Genomic DNA, 10,288 nt, shown 5'->3' with positions numbered 1-10,288 from the left:
GTGTGTGTGTGTGTGTGTGTGTGTGTGTGTGTGTGTGTGTGTGTGTGTGTGTGTGAACGTCTCAGACACACACCGGCGGGACTGGAGATGGTCACAATGCGTCCCTTGGTCTGTCGCAGCAGCGGCAAGAAGGCCTTGGTGATGCTCAGCGTGCCGAAGAAATTGACCTCCATGCACCCACGGTAGTTGGACATCAGCGACAGCTCGACTTCTCCGAAGTTCACGCACACGCCGGCGTTATTCACCAAAGCCCACAGACCTGCAAAGACAAACCAACGCACGGCAGAGGTTAGGAAATGTGGTGTGTTGACACAGACACATGAAAGCACTAATGGTAAAACAGATGGCTTGTGTGCCAGAGGACAACAAAAAGGCGAATTTAATAGTTACTGACATGACAGCATACATTTAATTAATTACAGCGTTTCGGATTTGATTGTGAAAAATCTTTTTTAGTAGATGCTGACCTTTGGTATTCAAATGAATAAAGAGTTTGACTTTAGTATTATTTCTTGCTACTTAAGTGAAACTTAAGGTAATTGCACTCCAAGTATTTGATGCTATTTTGTATTTTACACACATATTTGCGCACAAATACTGTGAAATAATGTGAACCATTCTAATTGTTTTAGTTTTAATTATCGAGCTGACTGACAGAACTTTAAAATTTAAATAATCTTCTGTACCTTACTTTTGAAGAATTTGGGTATATTTGAATAAATAAGTCATTACTTTTCTAATGATGGACCATGTTTCCTCTGTGGTGAGAGTCTGAGTACTTTTGATTGATCTCTTGGATTCACAGCGAACATGTGGAGGCCTGGTGTGTTTTCTCAGAACTTTTATGTAACATTTGTTCCGCAGACCCTCAGACTGCCAACACATTCAGCTGTAGTACACCAACAACTCTCTCTCTCGCTCTGCTGGTGTAAATAAGCCTCACTCGTCCTCATCTGAAGCGGCTGTCCCAGAATCACAGTGTTTGTTTCGGGGGCCGCTGTGGGAACTTTGTTTAGGTCTGAGCTGATGAATGATAAGCAGGCAAACAACAGGCCAAACTTTGACTCTGGGTCAGCGGTAAAAAGGTCAAACATAAAGTTTCCAAACCAGAAGGCAGCAGTTCATGTTCTGTGAACTGGAACTGGAGGTGACCTTCGGATAAAACTAAAATTGTAACTGCTTGAAATAAGCTGCAGTAAAGAATTTTATTGTGAAAGGCAACCTTAATGTGTCTTTGTGGTTATTAATGAACACTTATTACCACTCTAAGAGTCCTTATGTAAGGCAGACATCCCCACAGAGCCCTCTCTTGGAGTGATCTTTGGGTTCCCTCCCTGGTCAAGGACTATTTTGCTCAATCACTAGTTTTGTCTGATAGCCAGATCTATGAAGAGGCACTCCAGCTTTCTTTTCTTTGGCTTCTGGGAACACTTGAGGCTTTAAATAGAGTGTTTTATCCTCACCATAATCTCTGCTTATCAATGTTTTATTGCATAATCATGTGTGTAGCCTTCTAAACTTTGTCCAATGAGCTTCAGGACATCTTAATGGCAATTCAAGCAAACAGAATGCAGCAGATGGGCGTTTGGTGCCAGAACAAAGAATTCGTTTCTAAATGAGACATTTAATAGATTTGCAGGATTTTCTAAAAGTATGTTTTTATTTTCTCATAGCTGGGAAATTTTATGGAAAAACTACAACTCGATTGATGTTCAATTAAAATAAAGCAAGAGGGGATTCTTTCTGAATCTTTTTCTGAATCCGCTCATAGAAAACTCCAAGCAAACCACACAACAGTTTCATGATTTATGTCTCGCAGGGAGGCGAATCCTTACAGTGTGACTGTGGCCAAATCCATGTCCCAACAACACGAGTAAAAAAGTGCACACTCATGCAAGGACATAAACCACACGCGCAGTTCCAGCGTGTGTTTAAGTGACCTTTCCTTCCAGATATTTTATTACATCCACACACGCACAAACACTGTGTGTATCCTTAAATGACTGGGACATGAAGCCAGCGGTCTAAGATGTCTAATTACAAAGCCAGTGGGTGCTGCAGGGCTGAGCCAATCACAGACTGAATCAACACTCTGATATCTGTGTGTGAAATATGAGACACCTGCACTACACCTCTCGAACAGTCCTCCACTCGCAAAGCAGTCCGAGCCATTTGCAGTGGTTTTGCTGCCTGAGCGCCTCCTCTGCCACTGTGATTTCCTAGAAGGCTGTTGGACAAACTCCACCACACATTCCTGTGCATCGCTGCACGCTCTGAACCAGCACGCTGTGCAGAATCAGCCGACCATTTAAAGGAACAGTCCAGCATTTACCGGTGCTCATAAATCTCTCTCCCTTCGAACCTTGATCTTGTGAAGTTCACCAGAAGCTCAGCAGGTGATTAAACTTTATCACACCGGCATGCCACCTCATGTCAAGTCACAAGTTAACTGACAGGCCACCTCGCTGCAGTAAACCCCACATACACCTGTTCCCTGCAGATTGCTGTTGTTTTTCTGAACTCCTTCCTGTTCCAGTTTTGTTTAACCCTTAACTGCCCGGTGACTTCATTCATAATCACTCAGCTCCCTGCAGTCAAGATGTCACTAATTTAGTGTTGCTAATGTTGATGGAGCCGCTTTGAAGTTTAGTTCTTTGTATTTTTTTAATACCCAAGACTTTTGATGATAACAGGTCAACAGGTGAAGATGTACTTGAAGCTGCTGACGATTTCGTCAGAACATTTCAAACGAAATCCAGAAAGATATTCAGAGATTATTTTTTATGCTATATCGACATCTGGACTCCAGAGATTTGTTCTTTTTATGGGGTTCAAAAGTTTTATTTCAGCTTTTAAGTTCAATAAATAATCTGTCCTTTGTCAAACATACTTTGAACCATATAAAATATATTAAAAGTCAAACTTGGCATCATTCCTGTTTTCTTTGGATCTACTTCTAAAACAGAGTACAGTTTGGAGAAGACTACACGAGCCATTTCAGATGTCAAACTCGTGCTGAGATTTAAATGTTACATCTCAAACCGCAGTCATAAGAACACGCGATCATCCTAACTTGTGACCCTGAAACACTTGATAAATGTGGCGGTAGCTCCATTAAATCCATTAAGCCTAATCCTAGCTGGTTTGTCTGGTATGAACAGACTCAGAAAAAGCAGTTCGTCTTTACCTTTGAGCCCCAGTTTGGCTTTGGTGTCCAGCAAGGCCTGTTGCACTTGTTGTGGCTGGGTGATGTCCACCTGGAGGAGGGTGAGGCGGTGTGAGCAGGTCCTCTGCAGCTCCTTGGCTCCGTCTCCATTCAGATCCAACACTGTGGCGAACACTTCAAAGCCCAGGGAGTCCAAATGTTTAGCCGTTGCATTCCCAAAGCCAGAGTCGCAGCCTGCAGGGACAAAGCGAGCATTTTTTTCAAGTTCATGTCTCTTTACTGTTAACATCAAGCTGCAGAGCCAACGAAAAAGAAAACGAGATGCACTTGTCTTTGCCTCTGAAGAAAAAAAGAAAGCAAACACTGGTTTTGGTTTATGTGACTTTGACTCCAAAAAGTTGCTTTATATAAATCATATATACCTATGTTATAAATACATGATACTTATCACACAGTGTTCTAGCACAATATCTAATCTGGGACTCTAGTCACGCAGCTCATGGCCCCCGACCCAGAACCTTCATCTGTTAACTGTTCTTGTTGGAAACACAAAACATTACAAAACAGGCAAAATGACCACTCAGACGCTTACAGAGAAACACGTGTGAGACACCGCCGCCAGGTTAGGGATAAGTTTTCATATCTTGTGTCTGACAGTCTGTTCCTGACTCCAGGCTCCACCTGTACTACCTGCAGCATTATGACGGCTTCCTGGTTCTGCTCAGATCCTGGTTCAGGTCCTGAAAAGTCCCTAAACCTGCACAAAAGAGCTTTTGTTGGCTCAGCCACAGGCAAGAGTCTGGGTGTGAACCTGGTTTCTGGTGTCACAGCATTGCACCCTGCACTTCCTCCATCCAGTCCTTCAGGTGTAGCTCACAAATGCAGAGTTTTCATTTCGAACAGAATCTGACAAAAGATCGACTCAAACACAAAGTTCTTTGTTAATGCGTGAACCTTTTTCTTTACCTTCACCAATGCTTGTTTTGTTTTTTGTTTGTTTCTGAAAATAATATGGACATGTTTTACAGCACAACTGGAAAGTTTTAATCATTACACAATAATCTTACTGTTATCTGGGCTAAGATTAGGCATTAACACATGCATGGTGTGAAAGGAGTTTTCAGCCTTGGCAGAGGCATGCGGTCTCAGACGCTCTTGGAACTGTTTCACTGCATTTTTAAACTAAATAATTAGTCAATAATAATTAACAGATTCCTGAATTCCTTCATTCCCTGATCAGTGGAGCGAGCTGTTATTTTTCCTCAAACTTTATGAGGAACCAACCGCAGAGCCGTTGTGTTCACACACCCACATATGTTCCTCCAGCAGGACTGCAGTGTCCCTCAGAAACAGCCACCGTGGGGATCTGTCACGTACCCCGCAGCTCGCCCAGTTTCCCAGAAGTCCTGGTCCTACAACCTGATCCACAGCGGTACTCGCTGTTCTGTTTGTTCTTTTGTGCAGCGGGTGTCTGAAAGAGCTCTGCTGGCGAGAGTGTCGAGGCGTTGGCAAGTTGTTTCTATCCGTGTCCTTGGAGGATTTCCAGAGTCACGTCCTGAGAAAAAAGCCGCTGAGTGAGAGTGAAATAAATACCTCAGCTCTGCTCCACGCTGCAGAAACACCTGATTCATAGCTGCAAACGCTTTCTGCTGAGTTCCACTTGCTGTTCAACTGCCAGGATATTTTGAGCTGTGCTTTGTTATTGTGAGCAGCTTGATATCTGATAACAGAGGGGAATGTGGGGAGGGGGAGCCGGTTTCATGCTGTGATGTCTTTTAGCTCTCAGACTCAAACAAAATTGACATAAGGCCAGGAGACCAGCTCTTGAGTCTTGAGTCAAAGGGCCACCACACACAGCCGAGGGTCTCAAAAGGAACTATACTGTGTGCAGATTTAAAGTACTTCGTCTTTGTTGTTTTTTGGTGAAATTCTGAATTCATCCAATTTGTTTTCCCCCCTAAAGAGCATTTTCATCTCAAAGAGCAGAGAAGAAAAGCACGCCTGTTAATGCGCTGGTCTATCCTCGGTATACCGAGTGTGTGACCGCAGACGCGGAAGCCTGACTAATGAAAAATTCACCACGTCATCACAGTGCTGAAAAAGCTGAGCCCAGCTTAACACTTTCTGTGTTAGCCACGTCAAAGAACAAACAAGTTTGTCTGACCCTGATCCCCTTCCCCTTACATAACACAATTAATTTGATATGTCCGCTCAAATCGTCGTATGATCCTATTCATCTTCAGGTTCCCCGGGAGCTGCAGATTCTTGGTTGATGGCTAAAGGACAGCGACAGGAGAAACCACATTTACAGAAACAGTAAGTCCTGTTGTTTGTTGCACCATGCTGTGGTGGAAAACGTATTTGAGATGGTTTGTTTGGTTTGCTTTGTCATGATTCGTACGTCAAGGTAGTGACACCGTTTGAGATATGATCAGGGCAAAAACGAATACGTAGGAATAAAAAATGTTTGTGTTTGTGGTCAGAGGTTTTGAGGTGAATATGTGACTGCGGTATTGCAGAAAAGAGGCTCCAGGTCTAAAGGGGAGCAATTTATGGCTGAGGCTCTGAGAGGCTCCTGAGGTTAAGAAAACAATGTGTGCAGAGACAGAGAAGAACAAATATGAATAAGGTCGAAAAGACACTTTGTAGAGACCTAAATAACTGCATTCATCAGCTCCATCCGCACATGCAGAAACTGCCACCGACAGGAGAGCTAACTCACATAAAACCACTAAAATTTTAATTTGTTGATATTAAACTTGCACAGTGTGTGGCAAATGTTCTTCCCAAGAAAAAGACAAAAATACCACAAATCAGTCATGAGGTCTGAGGTCTAAGTGATCATCAGTGAAGACCCCAACACCAGCTCGCAATCCTAAACTTAACCCTGTGGTTTGGAGAGAAGTAATAATATGTCTTTGTAAAAAGAAACAAACCCCCCCAAAAACCCTCCAACTGTTTTCCCCTTTTAATCAAGGGGAAAAGGGAAAGAAAAACGTTTTTCTTTGATTACCAAGGCAATTTTTCCTGTACTGGGGAATCTCCTTTGGTTAACATAACACCCTGCAGACAGAAAACGTTATAGGATACAAAGACTGCCATCAATCAAACGAGGTTAAAAAATGACCCCAAAAAGTTACAGATGTGGGATGAAAAAGTCAGGATTGTGATGTTACAGCGCTGTTAGTGAAAAAGGATGACAGCCAACGTTTGTGCTGAACTACGAAATGTGAGCCATCGCTTAGTGTTTAGAGCTTCATGAAAAAGTTTAAAGAGGTGTGAAAGAAATGTGTCTGAGGATTTCTATTTCTCCCTTTTGCTGGACTTGGAAGGTCATGGGGGTCTATAAATCAGCTGTGAGATACATCTGGAAGTGATCAGAACTGTCGTAGTATCACATTCACACCTAATATCTGTGTTCAGAGAACTTCATCGTTAACACAGGGAATAACCCAGGAATGTAACCACGAGAGTTCAAGAAACTCACAGGAGCTTCTAGGACGAGCAAACGAGAAGTATGATTGGTGTCTCCGCAGAGGTTGTAGAGATGTTTAAGGGTATTTTATGAAGTTCTATGGACCATTTGGGAGAATGCAGTGGTTTCCAATCTTCTTTTAGACTTTTTGGACTAAAAGGTCTAAAGCATACTTCTGTTATGATTCACAGAGAGGTTTTAAGGATCCGGGGCGATCGTGGCTCAAGAGTTGGGAGTTCGCCTTCGGCAATCGGTAGGTTGCCGGTTCGAGCCCCGGCTTGGACAGTCTCGGTCGTTGTGTCCTTGGGCAAGACACTTCACCCGTTGCCTACTGGTGGTGGTCAGAGGGCCCGGTGGCGCCAGTGTCCGGCAGCCTCGCCTCTGTCAGTGCGCCCCAGGGTGGCTGTGGCTACAATGTAGCTTGCCATCACCAGTGTGTGTGAATGTGTGTGTGAATGGGTGGATGACTGGATATGTAAAGCGCTTTGGGGTCCGTAGGGACTAGTAAAGCGCTATATAAATACAGGCCATTTACCATTTACCAAGATGAAATTCTAGGGTTGCATGTTTACAAATGAAAATATTCCATGTCATCTTATCAAGGTTCAGCTTGAGAAATTTAATTTGTCTGGAAACTGCACTACAGTTTAAATCTATGATTTAGCTTGCTGGGTTTGAAGACATTTTGGTTGGATCACAGGTTTCTGCTGACCAAGCTGACAATGAGACTCCACGTTTCACTTACTGTTCCTGTTGATGTGGAATCAGTGAACACGGTTTTTTCACTCCTCGCCTTCTGTGGTGTTTTTATGAACAAAATGCTTTTGGTGCAAACATTGAGCAATGTTTTCTAATATCCTGCTATTATTTGCCTGACTGCGTGAAAGAAAGGTTTTCTGTGCGTGAACTCGATGTGAGGACATGATGAAGGTTGCCATTGCTTCATCAATGCAATTGTCCAACTGTAAGCAGAGGTCAAGACTGCAAAGCTTGCAGAATCAAACCTTTGAATAACAAAACCTCGGTTTCTAGACTGTTAATAAGCAGAGGCGTATTACACAAGACTTCACCCTGGATGCAGCTGCAAACAGTTTTTAAAACTTTTAAAACTCTTGACTACGACATGAGGTGAACTCTAAGTCTGCGTTTATGAAAAGGTGAACTCTGATGAACTTTCTGTTGAACCGAGTGACTGAGATGAGGGAGGAGAAACGAGGGGTGGAAGCATAAGAAAGTGCACGAGTCAAATGGGAAAGGAAAGTGAAAAATATTCCAAAAAAGGGAAACAGCACTATGAAACAAGGAAGTAAAATGTAGAAATGGAAAACAATGAAGGAAAATGGAGCACAATTGAGTAAATACAGAGAATGAGAGAGAAAAACATGAATAAAATGATGAAAGAAGACGGGCATACAAAAGAGCAAAGATCGAATAAGTGGAAGGAAGAAAATCTGATTACTCACAGTTAAGGGATTATAGATGTAATGTAGGTTTTGCTACAGAAATATTTTGATTGTTAGTTACTGAACGCAGCTGTTTCAACGTGGAGAAAGTGGTTTGATGAAATGTGTAGTTTAGACATTCATTCTTCTAATACAAATGTGTCTAACAGAACCAAGTTTGTTTTTAGCTGTGTTTGTCTGTCAACAGGATCAAATTTCATCAGACTTGGAGAGACGAAGCCCAAGCAATGAAAGAAACCATTACATTTTGGTGGGCTTCTGGCAAGATGGTGCTTTGGACTTGGTAGAGGACTGGGATTTGTCTAGACCAGGGGTGGGCAACTCCAGGCCACGAGGGCCGGTGTCCCTGCAGGTTTTATATGTGTCCTTGAACCAACAAGGCTAAATTAGCTCCTCAACATGTCCTGAAGTTCTCCAGAGGCCTGGTAACGAACTAATCATGTGATTCAGGTGTGTTGACCCAAGGTGAGATCTAAAACCTGCCGGGCACCGGCCCTCGACGCCTGGAATTGCCCACCCCTGGTCTAGGCCATCTCCTGCAGGAGACTACTGCAGGCGTTTTAGAAAACCTTCGATTCTCATCAACTTACCATCTTAAGGTGTCCGTCATCAGCAGTTCTGACCATGACTCCCTTCCCTCCCTCTGAAAGAGTCTAAAGGCTCTGAGAGGTTTCCTTAACACGTTGGCAGGACATCAACCTGCAGCGCTGCCCAGTCACCGAGCCCTGTGACTTCAGCCCTCATCCTTTGAAGAATGTGGCTCTGTTTAGAACAAATCAACTTGCTTTCTAAGAGGTTTACTGCAGCCTTTTGTTCCACCCTCTGCTCTTATTTCCAAAATGACCAAACGTTGACCCTAACAGTTTTCGGCAGAGCCAATTAAGAACGATCTGTTGGTTGAGATCTGGGATCTGGACCAGCTTTAAATCTCCTCGTAGATATTTCCCCTTCTACTGGGTTGAAGCCAATGTTCAAAGGGCCACGAGAGTGAGAGAGCTTTCAGGCTGTAATCAGATCTCAAATAAAGCTCCGCACCGTATCTGCGTGAAGTACTTGATAGTAGGATAACGTGGCTGGTGTGCAAAGATGTGAGGCTGTATCTTGTAAAGGCCATGTGTGCTGTGGTGATCTTCATGCACGCTCGTGTGTGTCTTAGGGATTTATGTCTTGCCATGTCAACAGACCATCTCCTGAAGCCCTACAGCTCCGGTGTCAGACCGCTTAGTCTGCAGGATATGTTTGTTCTGGTTTGGGATTACTTTGAATCTGTGCCATGGCGGATGTGTACAATCAGACGAGTACAGATGTGAGAATCTGACTTTTTAGCTGTTAGAGGAACATGTAATATTTTATTCATTGATCTATTAAATCCACAGACCAACTAATTGGTTTAAGAGTTTTGGCTGTTTCATTGCTATTAGAGGTAGTCTTTTGGTGAGTAGTCAGAGTATTGTTTTAGTTCATCTCATTGCCCCTGCTATTGCTGTTTAATACCCCATCATCCTTTCACCCTAAAGGTGTCGTTTCATTTGAGTTTGTTCATGCAGACTTCTGCTCCTCCAGTATCCTACCATCATTTGTGCCTGTAGGGTAAGTAATACTGGAGACAAACGTTGTGCCAGTTCATCCAGACATTTCACTCTTAACGAGAGAAGTGGACTGACTGACACCGAGACCAGTTTATGGCTAACATCTGTTTTTCTAAAGGTCTGCTGCTTGATGGATGCTGTGTGATGTGTTATACTCACTGGTGCCGGTGCAGTTTAATGCGTGAACGGCTTTATTTGTTTAACCTAGATTTTTTTCCTCCCGTTCAAAGGAGCACTCCTTCCTGTGTGGGAGGTGAGTGGCAGAGATCTGGACCACACCTTTGTTCAAAGTGTAAAGGTGTTTGCAAACAAACTGACATCCCCACAAAGCAAGAAAATATAACAGGAAATACGGGCCAATCCTGTGCAGCTGAATGACATTTCACTTTGTTTGGGATGATAATAATAATTAACATAACTTTTATTTGTTTGAAAAATACACAGAAAACCTCCCAAGACGCATTTTACCTGTGTGTATTTATGTAATTGCTCCAGTATTTGGGTTTTTGATCGTGCGCAGCTTACAGGAAACATCCATCCATCCATTCGCTTCCGCTTGTCCTTTTCAGGGTCGCGGGGGGCGCTGGAGCCTATC

General features: G+C 43.2%; 1 protein-coding gene across 1 annotated transcript in view; it reads right to left on the bottom strand.

The window, feature by feature from the left end:
- Positions 1-10,288, bottom strand: part of hsd11b2 (hydroxysteroid (11-beta) dehydrogenase 2) — a 19,627-nt gene that overhangs the window by 6,436 nt on the left and 2,903 nt on the right. The window contains exons 2-3 of the mRNA XM_005726337.1: positions 3,188-3,400; positions 74-259 (exon numbers count right to left, since the gene is read on the bottom strand). Of these exons, the coding sequence (XP_005726394.1) occupies positions 74-259; positions 3,188-3,400 (399 nt within the window). The remainder of the gene's footprint in view (positions 1-73; positions 260-3,187; positions 3,401-10,288) is intronic.

This window comes from Pundamilia nyererei, unplaced genomic scaffold (genome assembly GCF_000239375.1).
Source record: "Pundamilia nyererei isolate P.nyererei 1_Seehausen unplaced genomic scaffold, PunNye1.0 scaffold00019, whole genome shotgun sequence".
Classification (NCBI taxonomy): domain Eukaryota; kingdom Metazoa; phylum Chordata; class Actinopteri; order Cichliformes; family Cichlidae; genus Pundamilia; species Pundamilia nyererei.
This window is presented reverse-complemented; position numbering and strand designations above follow the sequence as displayed.